Source organism: Eriocheir sinensis, unplaced genomic scaffold (assembly GCF_024679095.1).
Source record: "Eriocheir sinensis breed Jianghai 21 unplaced genomic scaffold, ASM2467909v1 Scaffold408, whole genome shotgun sequence".
Lineage (NCBI taxonomy): Eukaryota > Metazoa > Arthropoda > Malacostraca > Decapoda > Varunidae > Eriocheir > Eriocheir sinensis.
This window is the reverse complement of record NW_026111730.1, coordinates 342,181-368,392: the sequence shown is the minus strand read 5'-3', so window position 1 is coordinate 368,392 and position 26,212 is coordinate 342,181. Positions and strand designations below refer to the sequence as shown.

The window sequence follows — 26,212 nt, the reverse complement described above, 5'->3', positions numbered from 1 at the left end:
TGTGTAGAGAATCGAGGCTGAGGAGGTTTGGATTATTGGTCAATGCCATCAGTGTTTCTGTGAGTCCTGGAGTGTTTTGCCAAGATGTCCAAGCAGTTTTTTTGCCACATCCAAGGAAGTGTGATGTCGTGTCACACCCTGTTATTGCATGGAAAAGGGGCAACGCGAGAGATCTGGAAGGTCCAAGGTGAGCACAGATGTCATGGATGGGGATGTCACGGACATTTTTGCCACTCCCAAAACAAACCCACAGCTCCAAGAAACCAAGGCTTGAGAAGAAGTGTATGGCAAGGACCACCACATCACTATCAACAGTACGAACAATAGCTATCTTGTGGCCCTGGGCTGCTGCATGTGCCAGATGAAGGAATATCCTCGTATCGGCCTCGGCATGATTACAGGGTTGGAGTGCTGACACGTCGGCTTGTCTGTTGGATAGAACATTTTCGCCTTTGGTACTGAGCAGGAGTTTCCCGCCCCAGTCATTCTTGACTATCTCCTCACTCAGGAAAATGAACAACTCCTTCTTGTTGTCGTTGTTCTTGAGGAATCCACTGTTCCAATCATGTTTTGGGATTCGTGTGCTGCCACTTCCAACCCTAGTTCGTGGACCTGTACCACGACGTTGATGTGTGAGTGACTTCAAACTCTCTTCTGGATAGGTGTCCCATATGGCATCAATGCGGGAAACTGCTGGATTTATCTGGGATTTCAGGAACGGGATCATATGTTGTGTAGCATACTCGGCAAATGTTTTTGCTGATGTAGGTCGCACCATGTGAATAACTGCTGCCATGTCCAACACAACAATCGTTGCACGCCTAGCTTGAGATGACCGACCAGTTGGAGCTTTGATGCATTCCAGAATATCAGACTTGCTGCCGGATCTAAGTGAGCCATAGTCAGCCAAACTTGGTGGTTCCCTTTGATTTTCAAAGCGAAAAAACTCTTCCACATCAGCATCTGGTCGTGATTGAAGTGACAGGAAGAGTTGTGTGTACCACTGGCTTTGTTGCCTTTCTTGGATAAGTGAGGTCGATTGGCAAAGGTCAGGATGTTGTTACGTCGGATAGTGTTGGACACTGGCACAGTTGCCTTGTCGAGTGTTTGTGCAACATATTGTTCATGAAGATCTTTGCCAACTTCATGGACTTGGCAGAGAGATGTGACGACTTCTTGATCCATGACTTCTTGGGTGTCAAGCGCAACAAGTTCCGAACCAGCAACAAAAGGATTTCCTAGCTGTTCGATATTTTCAACAAATGACAGGACATCTTTCCTGTATTTTACTTGCAAGCTGTGTGCTTCTTCATGATGAGCAGTGCTTGAGCTCGGGCTGTCCAAAACCGTCTCAAACTCTTCAACACACCGGGAACAATCTGGACCCGTCAGCATGTAAAGTGTGAGCGCTTCAGGATTTTCATACAGCCCAGCAGCCCCACCATGAGCTTGAAGGCTCTTGTTCGACTGTTCATGTGACTGATCCTTCCCAATAAGGCTGAACTTGTGTGTTGACCTTTGAACGGCAAAGTTCCCTTTCAGAAATTCTGCATGTATATCTGGGTGACTCTCAGCTAGCTGAACCATATCCCGAACATGTACTGGCAGCCATCTCGCATAGTTTGTGTGGTCCATCACGTGAAACCAAACATGGACTCCCTTGTTCCTCCATCAGTGTCCGATACATGTGACGAAGAGCGGAGAGCTTAAACACTGAGTCAGAATCCTCAACAATGGCTAGTATTATTTGTGCCATGGCGATTGGGTCAAACTGAGGTGGAGCAGGGCCTGTGGAAGCTCGGCTTTGTGCAGCACGTCCAGAATCTCGAAGACGCAAGTAGCATTTAACATGATAGTAAGTGTCACCGGCATGGGCATCGGCAGCTTGTGCAACCAGTTTTCCAATTAACTGAAAATTATTATTCAACTTTGCCCAGCTTTTAAGGTTGGCATCAACTTTATCAGTTGCTACCTTGCGTAAATTGGTCTTGTCGTCTCCATCGCAGATGACACAGAATATTTTACCACTTCCTGTTCCATGAGAAGTCCCAGCTGATCGCAGTTTTTTGGGTGAAGCCTGTGCAATGGTTTCCTGCTTTTGACGCAGTCTCTTCACACGAGAACTACTGCAGTAGCTTCTGCAAGTCTTGTGGTATTTGCAATTATTCGATCGAAGCGTGTTTGCTATTCCCGATCCATCATCGAGTTGTTCCAACGACACTGCAATACCAGAAGGAACAGCATTGATTTCTTTGAAGTTATTTAGGTCTCTTTCGAGACTTAAAATTCCTTCCTCCTTTGGTGATTGCAAATGTTCATCTTTGTCAGATTGACAGAGACAACAAAGCTGCCAGTTGGTACTAGACATTTTCACAAATCACACGTCGATGTCTCTTTTATCACCATCACCACGTCACACGTACCTGAGGAGAAAAATAAAAAAGATTATTTCGGGGGGTAAACGAGATGTCTTGAATCAACTTTTAACGACAAAACAGTGTAAGATTCTATTTGGTAGGTCTGAGAACAAAAGAAAAATAAATATATTAGAAAGTAACCACAATTGAACAGCAAAGTCTGAAATATCGCCCTTCACGTCTGTTTTTTTAAAGAAAATTTGCAAATATACTCAGCATATGGGATGTGCTATGCAAATTTTTGAGCTCGGATTTGGATTCCTTGAGGTCGAAAACCCCTATAAAGTGCTTTTACACGATGTTGTATGACCTTTAGTCGTGAAGTTATCGCAAAATGAAATACCAAGTGGCGGCCATATTGGATTTTGCCAATATGGCGGCCCCAGTGATCATCGGCTTTGGCGCCCTCAACAAATGAGTTCAGTACGGCCTAACCTACATCTGTGCCAAATTTCATGCTTGTAGATAAATTTGCACAATGTCTCCCTAATATTTCCCTAAGCGCCTGGACCCTTTGCAGCGGCTTTCTTAACCCCTCGTAGTCCGCCTTCCTGAAGTCAGGTATTAATGTGTTGTTACTGCTGACTCTATCCTCCCATTTAATACTAAATCTAATTTCCTTATGGTCACTGCTACCTAATGAATCCCCAACCTCAATGTTGCTTATTATATCCTCTCTATTAGTTAACAACAAATCCAAAATATTTTCTTCCCTCGTTGGTGTTCTAATTAACTGCCTAAGGAAACTATCCTGTATCACATCTAACGAATCATGTGCCTCTTGGTCTCCGGATAAAGTATCCCACTCTGTTCCTATAATTGAAATCCCCAATTACACACACATTTCTATATCTTGACGCCCTACTAATTTCCTGTAAAAGGGGTTGGCTACTGTCCCTGGTAAGGTTGGGCGGTCTGTAAAGTACTCCTATGACAAGCTTCTCCTTCCTACCTATTGTTTCTACCCAGAGGGATTCTATATTGCTATCTACCTTGATTGAGTTGTTAATGACACACTTAAGATTGTCCCTGACGAGGAGTGCGACCCCACCCCCCTTCCTGCCTATTCGATCTTGGTGGAATAACTTATACCCTTCAATCTCTAATTCTGGGAGAAAGTGTCTGTCTGCAGTGTTTATCCATGACTCTGTGATCGCTATCATATCAAATTTCTCAACGCACGCCTTTCCCCTCAATAAATCTATCTTATTCCTAATACTTCTACTATTTGTATAGTACACATTTAGATCTACCCCTTGATTTACCCTGCAGCTGCTATTATTATTACTACATTTAGTCCTCCCACTTGGTATTGCCAGCTTACTTACCCTAAAAAACCCTTCAGGGCCCCCAATCCACGTTCAACGGCATCAGACAAGATCTGTACCCCCTCCTGTGAAAAGTGAACCCCGTCCCTCTGGTATAGGTGGTTATTGCTAAAGAAACGGTCCCAGGCGTCGACAAATGTCCATCCATTGGCTTTGCAATAATCTGCCAACCTGCAGTTTAATGCAATAGCCCTGGACAGCCAAATGCCACCAACCCGCTGCCTTGGCAGAACCCCACACACCACAGGAACCCCGCCCTTGGACGTAACTCTTCAAAGAGCCTCCCTGTAGCGACGCAGAAGCTGCTCGCTACCTAACCTGCCTATGTCGTTCCCTCCCACGCTCAGGCAGACGATGGGTTTGACTCCCTCGCCTGACATGCACGACTCTACCCTATCGCTGATATCCCTAATCCCCGCCCCTGGAAAACACACCCTGGTCCTACGTTTCCTATCTTTAGCACAGGAGGTCCTATCTAAAAACCTGACCTGGCTATCCCCAACAACCAAAATGTTACCTCTGGGCAAGGATTTGTCAACTGCCCTCCTCTCCTTCACCTCCTGCTCCTCCACTCCTTCCTCCTCCCTCGGCTCAGAGAGAGCCTGGAAGGAGTTGCGGCACGCCGCACCCACAGGATTGGATCTCTTCAACCGTAAGCGGTTGCCATGGCTCTGGACTACCTGCCAGCCCCCATCTTGTGGCAGTGTACTATGTACATCGCCTGTCTGAGGACCTGATGAACGAAGGATTCGATTTTCTTTCCTCATGGCCTCCACAGTCCTCTCCAAGTTTTCTATTCTCTCCAAGAGAGAATTCACCAACTCAAATGTATCTCCACCGGCCCCGCCTCCTCCCTTCACAGCACCACCATAACTCATCCCACCAGACATGGTCATCCCAAGAGCTAGCCTGAGCACGTCCTATCACCTTGAAGACCTGAGGTGAACTGAACATGGCCCTCGCCATGGGCTCTGCTCGCCCAGACAAAAGGGTGTGCCAGTCTGTCTGCTACAGGTCTCAAGGGAGGGCCAGTCACCTCTGTCCCACAGTCAGATGGTGTGGAAAGTGGCCTCATCCTGCGCCACACCCACGTCTGCCCGACTCAGGATGGCGTGTTGGTCACGTGACCCTGCCCTCTCCCAGGTCAATGGTGACGGGGTCCAGCCTCCCGAGGCGGGAGGCTGGACTCCGTGGGTGGGGAAGGTGACATAGTCTGTCAGACCCTGCACCGTCAGGAGATTCTCGTTGGCGGCTCCCTCCATGTGATGGTTTAAGTCGCCAACGATCAGGATGTGCCTACAGCGGTGACGAATCAGCAGGTCGTCCATTTGCTCAGTCACGAAGTCCAGGGGGGCAGGCCCTTGACTTGGGGGGCGGTACAAAAGCATAAGTGGTGTACTACAAAGAGAGAGAGAGAGAGAGAGAGAGAGAGAGAGAGAGAGAGAGAGAGAGAGAGAGAGAGAGAGAGAGAGACTGAGAGATATTTACATATATTTACATAGAAAATCAGACCACACAGACCCCATGGTCCAGACTAGGTGGTCTGTCCTTAAACCTAAGTGATTCTACATCAATCAGATGGCTCCAAAACGTTGCATTTCAACTCTAGTTAATATTAAGTTGAAGGAAGTGACGGTCGAGCTTGTTTTTGAAGGAGTCAATCATGTTACATTGGACCACTGAAGGTCGGAGCTTATTCCATTCTCGCACTACAACGTTGGTAAAGAAAAATTTGGTGCAGTCTGAATTTACTTGTCTACATTTGAGTTTTATGCCATTGTTCCTCGTACGCAAAGTGTCATCGATCATAAACAATGTTGATCTGTCTACATTCGTAAAACCATTAAGTATTTTAAAACATTCGATCAGTTTTTTTCGGAGGCGATGTTTCTCAGAGAGAACATATTAAGGGTGGAAAGCCTTTCTTCGTAGGATTTGTTGCGCTAGGAAGGGATCATTTTTGTTGCCTGACGCTGAACACCTTCTAATTTAGCAATGTCCTTTGCATGGTGGGGAGACCAAAACTTTACCGTATATTCCAAGTGGGGTCTGACATAATTATTGTAGAGCGGCAGTATTACATCTTTATTCTTGAATAAAAAAATTCTTTTAATGAAGCCCAACATTCTGTTCGCTTTATTTGCTGCATCGATGCATTGCTGTGAGAAATTGAGGTTTGACGCGATTTTGACCCCCAAGTCCTTAACGCACTGAACGCTTTTGAGTTTAACGCTGCGCATATCGTAATCGAACTTCTTATTTCTTGTTCCAACTTGAAGGACCTGGCACTCGTCTACGTTAAAGGGCATCTCCCATCTATACGACCAAGCTGAAATTTTGTGCAAATCCTCTTGGAGGCTTTGCCTGCCTTCGTCAGTCAGAACCGAGTTACCAATCTTTGTGTCGTCTGCAAATTTACTAATGTGATTATTGAGTCCAACATCCACATCGTTGATGTAAATAGTGAAGAGCACTAGGCCAAGAACCGAGCCCTGAGGGACGCCACTAGTGACCGGCGCCCACTCTGAGTTAAATCCGTCAATCACCACTCTTTGTTGTCTGTTGCTCAACCAATTCGCGATCCATTGGTGTACTTGACCGTCAATACCTATTTGCTTTAATTTGTAAAGTAATTTATGATGTGGGACTTTATCAAACGCTTTGTGGAAATCAAGATAGACTATGTCTAATGATGTTGATACGTCATAAACTGAGAAGAGGTCGTTATAAAAGGTCAATAGATTTGACAGGCAGGATCTTTTGTTACGGGAGCTATGTTGTGAATCCCCAATTAATGAGTGGCTTTCAAGGTAACTCACAATTTTGTCTCTAATTATGCTCTCAAGTAGCTTACCTACAACTGAAGTTAGACTAATTGGCCTGTAATTACTTGGTAATTTGTTGTCTCCTTTCTTAAAAATCGGTGTCACGTTAGCCTTTTTCCAATCCGAAGGGACAATTCCTTGTCGCAAGGACATATTGAATACGGTTGTGAGGGAGGAGACTATGTCGTTCTTTGTCTCTTTAAGCAGTGTAAGGTATACTTTGTCAGGTCCAGGACTTTTATTTGTTTTAAGTGATTGGAGGGCTTTGAGTAAATGATTTTTAAAGCTTAGCCAGGCTTCCTCTACATTGCCGTCATCTGATAGTTTCATTTCTGTTAGTTTTTGTCGGATTTCTACGAAGTTAGCTCTTTTGAAATTGGGCACCTTTACTTTATTTTCAGTCACTGATGTTTGAGCTCTAATGTTGACGCGCACTAATTTATGATCGCAAGAATTGAGGTGTTCTCCTACCATGACATTACTGACTAGGTTATCTTGGGTCGTTATAACAAGGTCTAGTATGTTATTTTGTCGAGTTGGTTCAGAAACCATTTGGCTTAGATAATTTTCTTCTAAAAATTCGATCATTCTATGTGACTCGCATTCTGTACCTGACAGTGTCACCCAGTCGATATGGGGGAGGTTAAAGTCTCCTAATATTAGTGAGTCGCTGTTATTAAGTGACTGACTCAAAACGCTGTACATTTCCACATCTTCTTCGAGTAATTGCCCCGGAGGCCTGTAGGTGACAGATATATTTAAATTGACCTATGCAATGTTTACTCGCACGCACAAATGTTCAACGTTACTGTCTCTTGGTGTTCGGTCAGTGGGTTGCAAATAGCTTTTGACAAAAAGGGCGACGCCACCGCCTCTACGGTTTAAACGATCTTTATTGAAGAGTCTGTAGCCATCTATGTTGAATTCTGTACTTAAATCAATATTTGTGGTGTCGACAAATGTTTCGGTTATAGCAATTACGTCAAAATTTTCTGTCAAAGCAAGACATCTCAGCTCATCAAACTTTTTTCTTAGGCTACGCGCATTGAAAATAAGGACTTATACGTTATCTTGAGGCTTGGTAATAGAGGTGGTGATACTGGCGGGTTCATGGTTATTACGCGTTTGTTGCGATGCATGGCGTCTATTTACGCGGGCGGGGTGGAGGGACGTGGCTGAGAGTGTTTTTTTGATCGGGTGTCACGTACTGCGTCGTTGAGGAGCCTTCCGAGTCTGGCTGCCCCGATGGGAGACAGGTGTATTCCGTCCCTGTGGAAGAGTTTACTCTGGCCGTAGAAATTGTCCCAGGCGTTAAAGAACTCAACGTCAAGCTCTCTGCAAAGAGTAGAGAGAGAGAGAGAGAGAGAGAGAGAGAGAGAGAGAGACCCTAGTCACTGAAGTGCATGATAAACAAAATGTTCAAAATCAGTAAGGCTACACTCCTTTCTTTTCCCCAGGCACGGGGGACGTGGGGCTGGGCTTCTCGCAGACTAGGGCGCGGAGCGCGGCTGCCGTGGTGTCAACCTCTCCGTTGGCGGGACCCACCAGGACCAGTTACCGCTCTTGTTTCCTTCCCTGGTTCTGGTAACACCTGGATCAGATATCTTCTTCAACAGGTAATGCCGAAGTTATTAAATATATGTATAAGTAAGGAAAAGGCGTATTATAATCCGACAAAACTTGAAGATTATATATATATATATATATATATATATATATATATATATATATATATATATATATATATATATATATATATATATATATATATATATATATATATATATATATATATATATATATATATATATATATATATATATATATATATATATATATATATATATATATATATAGTACAGGTTTTAAGTCATTCTAACTTGAATAACACATTTCCACCAGCTGACCGATGCAGACAGTTGTGGGTTTTCATAAGTGGGATTATGTATGTATAGCCATAAGAATTGGTTAATTTTCGGCAATAAATATTAACCATCTCGATGAAATTTCAGTGTGATGCCGGGGCAGCGGCATGCGGGGATTAGTGCGTCACTATCAACTAACTTCTTAGAGTATGAATAGAGTTGTTAAAGTATCATATAAGCAATGTTAGTAATAATAAGTACGATATAAGAAAAGGTAACAGGGTGGTGATTTACTCTGATAGCGAAAGAAAGTAGCAATCAATCAATCAGTGGGGGCATACGCCGGGGGGCGAGCGATGCACCCACCCTACGACGCCAAGTTCGGTGGTCCCGCGGGGCGAGTCTCCATGCAGCCCCCATTCCCATCCCAGCGGGATCTATCGACTTGCTCAAGCCATGAACTCCGTGGGCGTCCCCATGGCCTCCTACACGCAGGATTGTCTCTTACAGAGACAACCCGATGAGCAGGGTCGGCTTCTGGGTAGCGTGCTACATGCCCGTAACGCCGAAGTTGGCGTTGACGGACAATGCCGATAACATATATCGAATCAGTAGCAGAGTAGTCGCCGGTTTGGCACAAAGTCACTCCAGCGGTATACCATGATTCTGGGTAGACATTTATTGCCAAGGGCATCAATCTGCCTCTCCAAGTCCCCATTTAGTGTCCATGTCTTAAAACCATAGAGTAAGACAGAGAGCACAGGGGACTTGAAGATCGGGATCTTTGTCCTCCTGCACAGGTATCGACAACGCCATATACTCGTGTTGAGTGAGTCCATAACACCGTGGGCCAGGCTAATCCGCCGTAAGACTTCCTGGCGAGACTCACCGTTCTTATGAACTACGCTACCAAGATACGTGAAACTTTCTGAGATCTCAATATCCTCGCCACACTCATGAACAGACTCTATTCTTTCATTTGGCAAGGACTCCAAACACCTGTACCTTGGTGTTGGCCCAGGAGACCTGAAATCCCAAGGGCTTCGCCTCCTCGTGCAGTGCCTCGAGAGCCATCACCAAAACTTCCAGCAACTCCGCCAAGATTACTGCATCATCGGTAAAAAAATAAAACAAGGTCAGTGACCCTGGTATTGCCAATGGATGCTCCGCATTGATTCTGGTCCACAACTCTGCCCAGTATCCAGTCCGTACAAGTGTTTAAAAGCGATGGGGCAAGGACACAGCCCTGCCTCACTCCCGCATGCACGGGAAAGAAGCTGGACAGGCCCTCCCCACACTTCACAGCACTCTCTGTCCCAGAATACAGGCCAGTCAGCAGACCAATGGTCCTTATAGGAATCCCACGGAGCCGCAGAAGATCCCATAGTGCCTCGCGATGCTTTGAATCAAACGCCCTCTTGAGATCGACATAGGCTGCAAGCATCCCCTGCCGAAACTCACGTCCGCGCTTTACCAGTACGCGAAGCGCTAAGAACGGGTCAGTTGTTGACTTACCAGGCGCGAACTCGGACTGTTCAGGTCTCTGCAACTTCAGAAGATGGCTGTGAATTCGCATCAGCAATAGATGGGCAAGCACCTTGCCTGGCACACTGAGCAGTGTAATACCACGGTAGCTGTTGCAGTCCTGTCGGTCTCCTTTCCCTTTCCGGATAGGGACGACCAGCCTCCTCTTCCAGTCAGGAGGAATGGTACCGGACTGCCATACGGCAGTCAAGACCGCATGCAACCCATGGACCATGGCCCCACCTTCAGCTTTGAGCAGTTCCGCACTGATGTTACAGGTGCCAGGTGCCTTTCCACCCCTCAACTTTGCCACAGCCTCTGACTTTGGCCAGAGATAGCGGGCATCCGCCACCTACAACCCAGTAACTGAAAGCTGCCCACTTGGAGGGTCCGCCGTGTACAACTGCTCAAAGTACTCAGCCCAACAAGCCCTCTGCCCATCCATGTCTGACACGAGACAGTCATTGGCTGTCCGGATAGCGCTCACCTGAAAGGGGGACTTGGAGCGGAGCTACTTCAGGGTTCAGTAAGCAGGTCGGAGGTCATTCTCATTTAAATGGCCCTCGTTTTCCTCATCGAGACCCCTGACATACCTCTCCTTGTCTCTCCTCAGGAGAGCTCTAGTTCTAAGCGACAGAGCCCTGTAATGGTCCTGATTCCCATTAAGTCTGGCAGCGCGACTCTCCTCAAAGTTCTCCAGTGTCTCCACCGAGGCAAAGCCTCTCCCAGATCTCGGACGCTCTCCAGTGCACTCCTTGGTAGCTCTCAGAGCCTCACGTTTGAAGGTATCCCACAGTTCTACAGGGTCCTACAGGGTGCTGAGGAAATCGAACCGATTTGAGACTGTCACTGCATACTCCTGAGCACATGCCAGATCCTTCAGCCTCTCGAGATGGAACACAGTAGTGTTGCATCTTGAGATTCTTCTTGACCTGACATAAAGCTTGAGTGCTGCAACAACAAGCCTGTGGTCAGTTCCAAAGAACTCTGCACTCCGGTAAACCCTGCAGTTCTGAAGGATCCTCCAGCGAGTACTTACGAGGATGTGATCAAAATGACCAAATATGATTTTAGCCTAAGGAAAGCCAACATTTATGATCACAACCGTTTCAAAAAATCAATGATGAAATGATTCAAGTTGGTAACATGACAACTAATGTATTATGAGGCACATTGTTCGGAGTCACCAGTTACATCTTCGGAGGAGGGGTTCAAAGATCCACTACAATGAAAATTATGGTTCTTGAGTGGTACACACTTTGTCGAAACAATTCTACGGGGAAGGCGGTGGCTGAATGGATAGCGTGACGGCGCCGCGTTCAGGACGACGCGAGTTCAATCCCCGCCCGGTGCCACCAAGCTGGTATTTTTCAGCCGCCGCCGAGTGGCTTAAAATTACCCACATGCTGTCCAGAAGACCACCTATCAACCCGGACTCTAGATTCTAGGATTAAAGATGAGCTCCGGGAGGGCAGCATGAGCCAATGCAAGATGGCGCCACTATAAACACTCGCCTGCGCCAGAACGAGCTGGGCCGAACATCACGCCCCACCGGGAAGAAGCCTTGGGCCGACCATCAGGATCCACCGGGAAGAAGCCTACCGGCGCAATAGGCCACGACGTAAAAAGAAAAAAGAAATGAAGTAATGCATTTACAAAAACACATCAGTGGAGAATAGTCACTGCTTAATAATATTAACTTGTGTGTTTATGTAGAGAATTTTGGAAGGAGGAAAGGAGGGCGAACTGGCGGACGCTGCTGTGTGAGTGGTATTGGTGTGGCCGGCCGGGGCCTCCCAGTCACATCACTGTCCTGTGTACTGGGGGTACAGCATTTGACAAGATCCCACCAGGAGTGAGATAATCACTAAAGTAATAGTGATTCTTGGTGCAGGTCAAAGTCGGTAACTTGTGCGGTCGAAGCTGCTCTCTTTGTGTATGCACCGAATAAGTTGCGTTATTCACCTTTAGTCATTTAAAATGATCACGGGGGACGGATAATTTGTTTCTGGCACTTACCTAAGACAAGATGTCAGTAGAACCGAGAACGTGTTTGGCTATCTTTGTTGTTGTTGATGGCTGAGTACATTATCTCTTGTCCCGCCAGAGTCTCGGTAGAGCCTTCGTTCATCCAGTCAGTAACGGTGGTGCGCAGGGCTTTGCCATAGGGTGAGAAGGTGAGGCGGACGTAAAGAAGCATACTACCCAAGTACTTGTACTCGGTGACCCATGCCACCGGAGCTTCCCGAATGTAGAATAGGGATGGGACACCTTAGGGTGCATAAACCAAGAAAGCAGGTTCACCCGCACAGGTTACCGGCTCTGACCTACACCAAAAATTAAACATAAATGAAGCGGGCTCAAGCTTACTGGAGCAAGAAGCAAACTCTAACCCCCTCTCGTTACTATTCAGAGTTCAGACTATTCCTGCCTGCGTCCTTTGCCTCGCATGTTGAAGCTCATTACCTAGGCATGTAACGAGCGCGGGTCGGCGCCGGTAACCTGCTGCTTTATTTGTGTATGCATTTTATTATATATCTAAAAGCAATGACCTTCATCTTCTCTATAATGGCAACGAGGGCGAGGTCTGGGCAGGCATGGGTGAGGCGGTGGAGGAGCGCTCGAACACAAGTTAGTTTGTTGGGGCTCGTACCTAACGGGGCGATGTCGTTGGCATCGCAGAAAACCCTCAAGTGCGGATCGGAGGGAAAGCTTTCCACAAAGATGTTGAAAAGGGTCTGGCGCAAATAGAAACCGCGCATATAGAGCCTTGGACTTAATTTCGAAAAGTGTAAGCATCAGGAGCTCAGAAGTTATCCTTAAACTGTATTTGGCTCTTTTTAGACCACACCTGGACTATGTTGTTCCGCTTTGGCGCCCTTACCACAGGAAGGATATATATTCACTTGAAACAATACAGAGGAAAATGACAAAAATGATCCAGGGACTTAGGAACTTACTGTACATGAATAGACTTAGGCGACTTAATTTACACTTCTTGGAAAGGCGTACACTGCGTGGGGATTTGCTTGAGGTGTTTAGATGGATTAAGGGGATTAACACAGGCGATCTAAAGGCGCGTCCACACCAGGAATCTTTGTATGTCAACAATGTATCCCAGACGTTTCCCAAGTTTTTCGGGAAGCAGTTGAGAAACAACTTGGATACATTCAGGAAAGAATTGAGAAACATTGGGAGAATATGTGTGTGTAATTCACCACGGACTGACCAAGTGTTGGACTCGTAATCGCCAGCAGGTACCCTCCCGATATGAGCACGTGCACTTTAGCGTCGATCTGTGTGTGTGTGTGTGTGTGTGTGTGTGTGTGTGTGTGTGTGTGTGTGTGTGTGTGTGTGTGTTCCTGTGTGTGTGTGTGTGTGACTGTGTGTGTGTGTGTGCGTGTGTGTGTGTGATTTTCAATAGTCTTAATAGTAAAGTATAAACAATTTTTATATTCAAGTCAAATTTCATTTATATATTTATGGATGATATATATATATATATATATATATATATATATATATATATATATATATATAGAGAGAGAGAGAGAGAGAGGAGGGAGGGGGGCACACCATGACCGCTGGGAGTGACCTCCCTCAGGGGTGCGAGGATAAAGACATATCCCACACCTCACTCACGGGGAAAAGGGATTGGGATTATAATTATCATTCATTCATATACTTCAATATCTAGCTAATTGTGTGTGTGTGTGCGTGTGTGTGTGTGACTATATATATATATATATATATATATATATATACATAGATCGATCTATATATATATATATATATATATATATATATATATATATATATATCTATATATATATATATATTACACACACACACACACACACACACACACACACATATACATATATACATATATACATATACATATGCACCCACAGACACCCACCCACACCCACACCCGCATATACGAGCGCGCAAAAGTTTCTCATGTTTTCCATCCTGGATGGAAAACATGAGAAACTTCCTAACTGTTTCTCAGGACCGCCCACACCAGGAAAGTTTGTATGGAAACTCAGCTTTGACATTTCGAAGGTGTTAATGAGGCTCGTAAAAGGATCTCCGCCTGTCAGATTATAGCTGCAGGCTGATGGAAGCTGGAATGGCTTTTCTGTGCCTGGTATCGATTCGTTGTATTTTGGGAGCCACCGTTCGTAATAGTTCTTCAAAATCAGTGGTTGACCTTCCAAGAAAATTATTAATTAATTAAACCCTGCTCCATTAACTCTCGGCTCCGCCAAAAGTAAGTCATTCTGTAATGCTCAACTTTCTATAAACTACCTCACCCATACGCGTTTCCTTGTCTTCTTCTTGCTCTCCAGTGAGTGCAATAATAAGTAAAACACAGAGGCCATTGCAGCAGTCTCCGCACACACCGACATCCTGAGAACAACCCTGAGGTGTGGACAGGAAACATTATTTCCCGAGGGTATTCAAATGTATCCCAGTGGTTTACCGAAACACTTGGGAAACGTCTGGGATACATTGTTGTCATACAAAGATTCCTGGTGTGGACGCACCTTAAGTGAAACACCCATATTAACAACTGATGTGAAAACACGCAGTAACGTGTATAAGTTGGATAAATTCAAGTTTAGAAAAGAAATAGGCAAAAACTGGTTCACGAACAGAGCAATGGACGAGTGGAAAAAACTGAGTAGGTATGTAATTGAGGCAATCACAATTGAAACCTTTAAACGGAGAGTAGATACATTTATGGATAGAAATGGAATTTGGTGAGCAACCCATCTTCAGGAGCTATCGTCTCGCCTTTTGTAGCCGCCTTATCCTATAAGTGGATATTAAATTTTGTAAATTCAATGCTACTACTATTGCCCCATGTGGTGACGACCGTTTTCTTTCCGTAGGTTACAGGGTACTATTCAGGAAGTGTCTACAAGGATTACGCCCTCATGAAAAACGGTTTTCCTGCGGAGTCTGTCTTCAATGGATCGGTGGTGGTGGTGAAGACTCACGAATGGGGACCTGAGGTGGGTGGCAATCATGAAATGCTAGCTTTCTTTTTTTTAGAAGAGCCAAAACCAAATTAGTTGAGTCAAGCTGAATGCAATAATTCTTCAAGAAGTCAGTCCTCTCACAGGTTATTGCAAATCCATACTTTTGTGTTCTAATGGTTCAAGCAACGAAAGGGTTATTATGAGCAGCCGTCATAAAACTATGTCCATCATCTGAATCTTTTTCAGCCATCACTAGTCTCTTGCAGTAATAAGGCCTTTCCCAACGTCTTTCACATCTCTTTGTCTGATATTAGTACACTCCAAACTGATCCGGCAAATACTCCAATTTCATGTCTCCATCTGGTCCCCTTGCATGTCCCAGCTTCTAAGATTCCTGGGTTGTCATCTGTTAGCTACTCTGCTTGTTCATCCGCTATATATCAGTTCTATGCATGATAGGACATGCCCGAGTCCATTTCCTATGCTTAATCGTCACTGAAACATTTTCAACTATTGCCTGTTCCCTAATTCATGACACTCAATTTCTAGCTTTCCATGTTGTACCCAACATTTTTTTTCTCCATTCCCATTTGTGCTTCTGTGAGTCTTTTGTGAGGAACCGAGTTTCTGAATCGTATGTTAGGACTAGGAAGGGATAGAACAATGGTAAAGACAAAGTTGGGGCATATGCTGAGCTGCCCGTTGCCTCGGAATTCATATCCGTCTCATTGAGCTTGTTGTGGTTAACTACTGTTTACCTTCCCTCTGTTTCCCTAGGGACCAATAAATCAGGCAGCCCGAAAGGAAGGATGAACCGTTGGGTGAGTTGCGCATCTGCCCCATATTGTAATCAAACCCGGACCAGCGAATTCATACCTAGGGGTGCTAACTGCTACACTGAGGAAGCGCAAGCAGGATACACTGATTGCACACTTTTCTCTGAAGGGAATGTCACGTTGCTGTTCATGGTATTACTGTGTTACCAAGAGGGCTTCATTCAAATCGTGTTCCCTTGTTTGTCCTAGACATATTATTTATTATTGTATTCTCGGGTGTTTTGTTCCCGTAAAAAATTGTAGTTCTGATAAATGATGAATAAACATTACCTTAATGTTCCTCATATTCATCATCAGACTTACTTTTAGGTCCCTTTCTGCCGCTGCGGCACGTGCCGGACGGTTTAGCTTTACATTGACTCCTATGGGTGCGTTCACACAAAGCTGGAGCGGCAGGACTGCCGCTCCGGCAGCCGCACCCTGCCGGACTGCCAGCAAGACCGCAGCGGCAGAAATGCCGCACAGCGGTTTCGGTGGCCATGTGTTGCTATGGGCGCGTTCACACATGCGGTGTTTGCCGCGTGCGGCGAGGGATAATTGTCTGTCAACACTGGGAGGAAGGGCACGCGACCACTTTGTCTGCATCATTGGAAAAGCTGGTATGCACTATATTTTCCATCTTATGAACTTTCAATTAATGTATATTGAAAATGTAAGTGTCTTGCATATTAATTATGTATACCTCTGTACAACAAACATCTGCATATAAATTTCAGGGTTATGGCTAATTAAAAATTATTATGACACGGAGCTGCTGATCTCCGAGATTGAAAGACGGCCTTGTTTGTGGGATCCCTCAAGAGAGGATTACAAATATGACTGAAGGAGATACCAAAGCGGATGCAGCAGACACCGCACTTGACCGTAGATGTCCAGGTGCCATGCGGCTGCCGCTCGCCGGAGCGGCAGAAACCGCTCGTGTGAAAGGGGCCTGAGACTCTTCGGATTTCTTCGATCGTTCTTTTAACGTTTCCCTCAGAATCACTTTGTAACACTCATCTGCGATTCTAGGACAATGCACTCAGTTTAATATAATCTAAACATGGCATGAATAATGTTGAAGACAATGTTTCACCTTGCCTAACACTTTCTAAACTGGAATCATTTCATTTTTCTTGTGGATTGTAAAGGTTGCCGTGCCTCTATCATGGAGGTAAGAGGAGAAGAGAGGCCCTGCTCGCCACGCGCTTCATCAGAGAGTGAGGAGTCTAGGGGTGGGCAGGTACCGGTACCAGTACCGGTACTAACGGTACCAGCTATACGGTACGGTACCGGTACCAGACTGCTCGTTACCGGTACTAATACTAGCCAGTCGCTCATGGTGTCCCTCCTTTCCTCCTCACACGCGTGAGGCTGAGACTGAGTGCCTGAGTGGATATCTCGGTGATGTGGATATTCTCTCTCTCTCTCTCTCTCTCTCTCTCTCTCTCTCTCTCTCTCTCTCTCTCTCTCTCTCTCTCTCCACTGAATGAAGTGAATATTTATTTTTCGATTGAAATTAGCGTATATATAGTTATATGGATGGACTCATAGTCTAATAATGATAACAGTAAATATATATATATATATATATATATATATATATATATATATATATATATATATATATATATATATATATATATATATATATATATATACTATAAAAAAAGAATCGGACATGAAGAATTATCTAATAGCTATCGTAATAAAATAATGGAGCCGAACGGGAGGATGGAAACATCAGGAAGGACAAAATGGCGGGAAGACGGACATGCAGCGACTCGCACAGCCGGGACCAACACCACACAGCCAAGCATGGCGGGCGAGCGTGTCCCTATAAGCGCCGGCACTGGGAACCCAAACGGTACTGATGGTACCGTTAGTCTTCCGAGACTTTGAGTGGGGTCCAGTACCCATAGTGTCATATGAGCACTCGGCACTGAGCAGTACCGATTGGTAATGATTTCACTTCAATTAAATCGATTTTATTCGGCACCCGGTACCGGTACCGGGTGCCGAGTGGAATCATTACAAATCGGTACTGCTCAGTGCCGAGTGCTCATATGACACTATCTGCTGATTTGCCGTTGCGACAGAGTTAATGACGTTTTCCAATACATGCAAGGCCTGATCTAGGAGGAGAAACTGATTCACCTGGTCGATCTGCTTGACAACTATGTTGATAACTTCTACCATCTTATTTGTTTGCTCTAACAGTTCCACAATGTGAGTATGCAACCGCGCAAGTTTTCTACAATTGGCGTTGATCACCCTGCGATTTCGGGCAGCAAAGGAAAGTACATGAGCGTAGTGGTCCCGCAAATCGCGCACGTCCTCGTCGGTTGCCGTACCGAAGAGGAACTTTGAAGCGGACCCAACGATGTTGAGCAACCCCCTCTTTACCCGAGAGTGAATTGAGTGAAAACTATAATCCATGTCTATATCATCAACTTTTCCCCGTAAGAACAGAATCCTATCCTCCAGTAGTTGAAAAAGATTCAGAGAGTTGGTACTAGAAGGTGCCTTTGATTCCCTAGTCTTGGTACCCCGTATGGCGTCTGCCATGCCGAGTAGTTCTTCTGAGACTATCCTGATTGTGTCAGTTGTGTTGGTCAAGGAAGTATATGGATATTTTACGAGGAGCACATCTTCTATGAGGAAGACCTCTCCTATGTGTGTCGTGAGGGCACCAGGCTTCAGGTGGATGGGTGTCGTTGCAAGCAGGGAGCTGAGGGACAACAAGATGATCAGAAAACGCAACATCATGATCTGAAAGCGGTGGGAATGAAGTATTTAAACCCGTGGTCTCAAGTTATAGCTATGGGTGTTGGGATTATCTTGTTGAACATTTGACTCTGAGGGGGAATTACCAATATCAAGGTCCAAAGGTGAGGGAATTACTTTCAGACGATCACTGTGAACTTCTAGACTGACTCCACTATTCGACTCGAGAACCTCGAACCGATTTCCCCTGACATTCCGAACAACTCGGTAAGGACCCACAAATTTAGCCCCCAGTTTCGAACTCCTTTCCGCTTGCTTAATCATGACTGTGTCACCCTCTTTTAATTTCACCGGGACGGGCTGTTTGTGTTGTTTTGACACCATTTCAACCTTCGTACCTTTTAACGTACAAATAACTTCTGAGTGTATCTTGGAAAACATATCCATCTGCTGTTGTGCGTACCTATCAATGTTGTAGAGAGGTTGTTGTGGAATTGTTAGGAGGTCGTACGGAAGACGTTTCTCCACCCCATATAAGATGTAGCAGGGAGACTTCCCCGTACAGTCGTTTACCGACGTATTTATGGAAGCGGCTATATGCGATAGCCAATCCTCCCAGTTATCGTGGAGATCGTTCACGATAGGCCTGAGGACCTGTAAGATTTTCCTATTAGCCCTCTCCGCCAACCCATTAGCAGCTGGGTGGTTAGCTGTGATGAAGGATTGCGTGATGTTAAACTGAGCGCATATTTCGCTCAATACTGAGTTCCTAAACTCGGTGCCATTGTCACTCAAAAGAATTCGAAGAGACGAATGTGGACACAACACGTGAGTCACGAGGGCATGGCCACGCGTGTGGCTGTCTTGTCCTTGAGAGGCGCTAGAACTAGAAACCTAGAGAACTGGTCGACGCACACCAAGAAGTAGCGCGAACCATGTTGGCTCTGGGGGAGCTGTAATAAGTCTATATTAACAACATCCCATGGCGCCTCTGGTACTGGGTATTGCAACATAGGTGCTAGCCCTTTGACGGACCCCTTGTGCTTAGCACAAACGACGCAATGTGCGACATGTTTTTCTACATCAACCCGTAATGTGGGCCAGCAGAATTTTCGTCTGGTGACAAATAGCGTCTTGTCTCTTCCTGGGTGACCCGCAATGGGTGTGTTATGGACCAGCTTAAGCGTCACAGGGACGTATTTGTATGGGATGACCAGTTGGTCTATAGGTACCGGTTTGGTTGGCCAAGACCCACAAAGGAGGTTGTCCTCTGATAGGAAGAATTGTGAAAAGGGAACAGGCAATTCAGGAAAGTTTGATTCGTCTCCCGACTCGAGGGAGTAAATTAACCTCTTCCACACTGGGTGGTCTCGCTGAGCAGTGTGTAGCTCAGGTGAAGTGAAGTTGTGGATGACCTCTGGGGTGGTAATCGCGCATATCGGAATATTCCGAGATAAGGCATCTGCGACCACATTTGTTTTCCCGGTGATATACTTTATCTCCGGATTGTATGCTTGGATCGTTAAGAACCATCTTGCCAGACGACCGTGTAGTTTTTTTTTCCCTTGAAAAGGTCAGTTATGGCCGCGTGGTCCGTATACACCACAATTATGTACCCCATCACTATGTCACGAAAATGCTTCAGAGCCCACACAATGGCAAGAGCCTCTAGATGGGTAACAGAATGGTTCTTTTCCGGAGCTGTTAGTACTCGACTGGCGAACGCTATCACATGCTTTTTGCCGGACTTATCTATTTGCATCAGAGCGGCTCCTAGTCCACTAGCCGAAGCGTCGGTACAAAGCTGAAAGGGGTCCTTGAAATCCGGAAAGACAAGGACCTGAGCCTGCGTAAGCGCTTTCTTTAAATCCTCAAAGCTCGTTTGTTGAGCTGGGAGCCACTGAAATGGTACGTCTTTCTTTAATAGATGGGTTAGGGGACTCGCGCGTGCTGCGAAGTCCTTTATGAAAGGCCTGTAATAACCTGCGACACCCAAGAAAGACCGTACCTTGTCCGCAGACGTTGGCTGAGGGAACTCGGCAATAGCTTTTATTTTGTCGTCCACTGTGTGGATGCCGAATTCGTCCACGACATGCCCCAAGAACTTGATCCGAGGCTTTAAAAATTCACATTTGGTGATTTTGAGCTTTAATCCGACCTCTTGAAGTCTGTGTAGGACTGCTTTTAGTGTTTCCATGTGTGCATGCACGTCTTTACTTGCTATGATGATGTCGTCTAAATACACATAGACAGAGTTGCCCAGCAAGTCACCAAAAATACTGTTCATTGTCCTTTGGAAGGTCAAGGGAGCTCCTTTGAGCCCGAACGGCATCCTCGTCCACTCATAGTGGCCATGAGGCGTGCTGAAAGTCGTTATTTCACGTGACTCGGGGGCCATGGGCAGTTGCCAGTAGCCACTGACCAGATCAAGACTCGTAAAGACTTTATTTCCTCTACCGAGAGACATCAGAAGATCTTTAAGGACGGGAAACGGAAAATGATCATCCACTTTCGCGTTGTTCACACGCCGGAAATCAATCACAGGACGATAAGAACCGTCTTTCTTTGGAACCAGAAACAAGGGTGAATTCCACGGGGAATTCGATTCTTTGATGACACCTTGTTCTAACATTTCAGAGATAAGTTGTTGTACGACCTCCCTCTGACTGTGGGGGAGTTTATACACATTGATATATACAGGATTTGTATTGGGTTTTAACTTAATGTGGTGTTCAGCACACTGCGTAACTCCAAGCGGCTCGCCTGGTAGAGCAAGCGCCCCCCTATAATGTTCCACAGAGCTGGGCGCGTTACTGGATATCGGGTAGTCCGGTACCGCTCCTCCGCACCTCGAAACACATATAGTCCGTACCTGTACTTCCGCGCCTAAAATTTTTTCACTCGTTCCGGTACCGCACCTCCGCACCTCCGGTACCGTACCCAAAACTATTAAAGCGCGCCTGAAAAATCTAGTCCGTACCTTAAAAAAAAGAAATACAAGGCAATACTGCAGCAGCATTATTATTATCATTATTATTATTATTATTATTATTATTACCTTTATTTTTGTTATCATTAATGTCATTTTAACGCATAGAATTAAATCTTGTCTAAATTTAAATTATCATGTTTTAAATCTGTGAGACTGTTGCCATACCTTCACCATACGCCAGTTCACTGCTCTGATAATGATAACTATGAAGTCCTTTTTCTTCCAATATAAAGGTTGATACGCAGTAATTAAAAGTGGTAATCTAAGCGACATTGTTTTAATAATGTGACCGTTTCTTTCATTCCCAGTTTTGTACAATATGGCAACAGGACACGTGTGTCTCGACGTAAGGAAACCAACACCTTGGGTTCTTGCTATCCGTGCACGTGGTGTTGTCATTGATGACGCACTTCCTTTAAGACGGACGACAAACGGTATATTTTGAACCGGGCCGTAAATCTGAATGAGTGACGTCACTCAAGTGGCGGGAAAACATGCCCTGCAGCACAGACCGCGTAAACGACCGGAAGTATTACTGCAGAGCGCGGACTGTTTGTCGTTTTCATTTTTTTTATCCTTGAAAACCTCAGGTGCGGAGGTACGGACTTAAAATACTGCCGTTCCGCACCTGTTACTTCCGCACTTTTGAAAAACTTTCCGCACTTCGGACCTCCGCACCTCGTTTAAAGGTCCGCAGGTCCGGAGGAGCGGAGGTGCGGACAGAGGTACGGAAGTGCCCAGCTCTGATGTTCCAGTAGCTGGACTAAGGTTGGCTTAATTTCGGAATAGTGTGCAACTTTTAGGAATGCCTCTAAATTAGCTGTGTCTTGTTCGGGAGAAGCCTGACACGCCGAGGTTATGCCTGAGACTTGGGCTGAAGGGTATTCAGCTGGTTCCGGGGCGACATTTCTCCCATACACTAGACACTGGCATAATCTAACACCGTGTTTTAAGGATACAGGGGATCCAGACGTGTTTATTACCAATGCCTCTGCAAAACCTCCCTCCTTGACTGTCACAAGAGTTACCTCCACCGTCACACGGTGTATGTGAGGAGCTCCGTCGATACACACAACACTGCCCGTTGGAGGGGCGTTAGGCAAACGGATTTTAACAAGTTTTGCAGCACGATCCGGAACTATTTGAGGACCTTCTACGACTGCCGTTACTGTTCGCCACAAGTCTGCAATGTTTTCGTGTGGTTTGACCGTAAGAGGTGACACTTGGGCGGTGGCAGTCCCTGAGTCTGTGGTGGGTTGGTCATTTACCCCCTCTGAGGGTGGGAATACAGGTGACAGAGGCGATGGATTTACCATCCCCTGTATGCGTCGGCCTTGATACACGATCGCGTTGCTTTCAGGGTTTATGGTTATGTGCAGGTCTTTCATGGCGTTTAATCCTAAGAGCCCATCCACAGGTAAGGCAAACCTGCTAGAGACATAAAAGAAATCTCGAAAGGGACATACTTTTTCATGTAAGCTGACTGTTAGTGGTACTAGCCCAAGGATTCCCAAAGTGGTGCCCGTCACGCCTACCACATTCAGGTCGTTCTCTTGGAGCGGCCAATTTTCCCCACTCGCCTGTCGTGTCAGTGACCTGTAAGCGGAGTCGGAGATGACATTGACTGTCGCACCTGTGTCAACCGCTAAGGTGAGTGAAATTTTCCCCACCTTGCAAGGGAGGGCAATTATGCTTGTCCGTCCCAAGGCGGCAATGACGGAGTCAAGTTGCTACCAATTAGTATTGTCCTTAAGGGACACTTGGATGTACGCCTTGGGGCTGTCACGAAGTCATGTCTTTTTATTCTGAGAAGAGGAGTGTGGTTTACTGTCCGCCGAGGACTTGTACTTCTGTTCCTCCTTGGCCTTTTGAATTGCAGAATAACTGTCTGAATCATGAAAACAATGCCCGTGGATAAGGCAAAAGGCAGCCTTCCGCTGATGGTTTGGCCTAGAGTTCCTGTGTGATGAATGATGCCCGCCCCTGTAACCTCCTGATCTCCTATCAGAGCCCTGTCTTGAATGTGTTGAATCCCTACGTTTCGCGAAGCAAGAATGTTCAGAATGTCCTGATTGTTTGCAAAAACTACAGGTGAGAGATACCTTACTTTGAGCCTGCAATGCTGCGGCTGTTGCGAGGGGTTGATGGTGAGGGAGTTCTTGAACCTTGAGTGGGTTGTAAGTATTCAGACGAACCCGGGGGTGAACGAATTCTGCGGCCTGGAATTGATAAATAATGAGTGCCTGAACATAAGATTACCTTAGTAAATTCACCGGTTGTGGTATCGTGTTCCGTACCCTCTTCGTCTGTGGTCTGTGTTAAATGCATAAAAGTGTCGCCGAGTTTAGCGCGAGTGTCTTTGTTCATACTATGATGTAAATCGGTTACAATATAGGAGCATATTTTGATAGCTGTAAATATAAACCAATAAACGGAACGTGTATGAATTAATAGTTTGCGCCGAAACTCTAAAAAAGCAAGAAAGAATGGCTAGCAAGGTGCCAGTTAGACGTACTAGAAGTTAAGGTTATAATGGAATGCCATAATGTTATGGGTATATGAAAAAAATAACTCTATAAACACTGTGGTATTTTAAGTGAGTATACCATTGAAGCTCACGTTTTCCCTCGAGCGGCGAAGAGAAAACGGAGGCAGGCACACTAAGGGAGATTAACCTTGATCAGGGAACTCAATATACTCAATATACCCGCTAGCAAACAATAAGAAGGATCAATATCGTATGCGAATGAACGTTACTCTCACAATTATGACTGATTAACAGTGTTAGGAACACAGAAATAAAAAGGTCGTGCCTCTGCACGTAACAAAACTGAAATAAGCCGAGCCGGCATATTTTGACAAGAAGGGAATATCCACAAATACCAAGATTAATCAGCTGATGTAGTGGAGAGGGCGAAGGTTTGCGACGCCCTGGGGTACGTGAAGTCGTTGGAGTCGCGTCGGGAAACCTCGACCGCGGCAGCAGCGGCGGTGAGAAATGAGGGAAGGGCGGACATCGGAGGACTCGTAATGGCTGCTGGTAACTGCTAACCCAGCGATTTGAGCGGCCGCGGTAGGGTGCCGGAACACTGCGGCCAGACGTAGGACGGCTGCGGCGGTCTTGTTATATTGAGAGATGGGCCGCGGTGGCAGATGCGATGACTTGGGTGTGTAACCTCTTGAGAAGACGCCTTGCAGGAAACGGTAGTGGTAACTGCTTGCAGTCTCCGGGAGATGTCCGCGGGTACCCTTGCTGACTGTTTGCCGGAAGAGGTTTGGGCCGATGCTCCCGGCAGCGGCGGTGTTGCCGCCAGCTGTGGTGCGAGGGGCATGTGGGTTGTGCCTCCTCCTTGTTGGTGTGAATACTTCTGCCGTATCGTGGAGTGGCTTGCAGTGCTCGTAGCAGTGCTGGCTTGAAGCGGGGGAGCGGCTTGTAGATTGTGGCCCTCGCTTTCGGCTGCGTAGGCCTGTTGGTGGCTCGAGGCTTGTAGGCTTGACGCCTGTAGAGTTGCCGCGGGTGTGCTCGAGGCTTGTAGGCTTGACGCCTGTAGTGTTGCTTGTAGCTGGCGCCTGGTGAGTTGCTTGTAGCTGGCACCTGGTGAGTTGCTTGTAGCTGGCGCCTTGTGAGGGGCTCGTAGCTGGCGCCTGGTGAGTTGCTTGTAGCTGGCGCCTGGTGAGTTGCTTGTAGCTGGCGCCTTGTGAGGTGCTCGTAGCTGGCGCCTGGTGAGTTGTCGCGGACGGCTGGTTAGTGACTCCTTCCTTCCTTCTACGCCTGTCCCCGGAGTTTGTTGGTGAGTTCTCGTGGCTTGGAGCTCGGAGGAGAACGAGGTAGCGAAGGCACAGGCGCGGTGGTGACCGCTGCCAACCAAATGTAACGGGCTAGCCGGGGGGCGTTTAAGGGGCGTTGATTAAGACTTCAGCTTCCTTAAGGCGAATTATATTCGTAGCCTATATGTACAAGGAGCGTCGTAGCGAGAGCGACTGGCGTTGTGTGTCAGTCGGATTTTCGTGAAGGAGTGACGAGTTACAGGTCGGAAAATAATTGTTACAATTGGTCACGTACGTCAAGGTGACCTCTGCGCACCATGAAATGCGAAGTATACAAAACTGAGACGGTAAACACTGACGGACGACATTCCTATAAGGTGGCGTGATCTATCTGTTGTGGGTTTTTTCCATTGACAATTGTATGCCTAATTCGTGGTGATATTAAATAATAATAATAATACATTGATATCCTACTATAACACAAGTCCGGGGGTCCCTCCGAGAAAGTTTCCATGCGGCCACCTTTTCATTCCGAGTACCTCCTGGCAGGATCTATCGACTTCCTTCAAGAATCAAGAAGGGGGAAATTCGGACACTCGCGGCTAATACTGGTTTTCCGGTCCTCCTACCCTTAGTTATTTAGCTAGGTCAATAACTCTTTTACACACTGTGTATGGCTATGAGTAGCCGTTATACCAGGAATTTGATTCAAATCACCCAAGTAGTTTTAGCGCAATTAACGGTTATTAGATAATTTCACAGTTTATCTAATGTGTGGAATGTATTTGGAGTACGGTAATTTCCTTTCATCTACTGATTGTCCGAACCTTAAAGTACAATAATATGCATTTTCATAAACGTAGCTGAAAAAAACAATTTTTAATCACATTGGAAACCTACCGCTTTGATTTTTCGTCATAAAATCGCAATTAAAAATTTATATACTTAATATTTGTGGTA

General features: G+C 45.9%; 1 protein-coding gene across 1 annotated transcript in view; it reads left to right on the top strand.

The window, feature by feature from the left end:
• Positions 1 to 26,212, top strand: part of LOC126992147 (WSCD family member AAEL009094-like) — a gene marked incomplete at its 5' end in the record, with an annotated part of 132,206 nt that overhangs the window by 4,638 nt on the left and 101,356 nt on the right. The window contains 2 exon segments of the mRNA XM_050850809.1: positions 8,028 to 8,186; positions 14,861 to 14,983. Coding sequence (XP_050706766.1) covers positions 8,028 to 8,186; positions 14,861 to 14,983 — 282 coding nt within the window.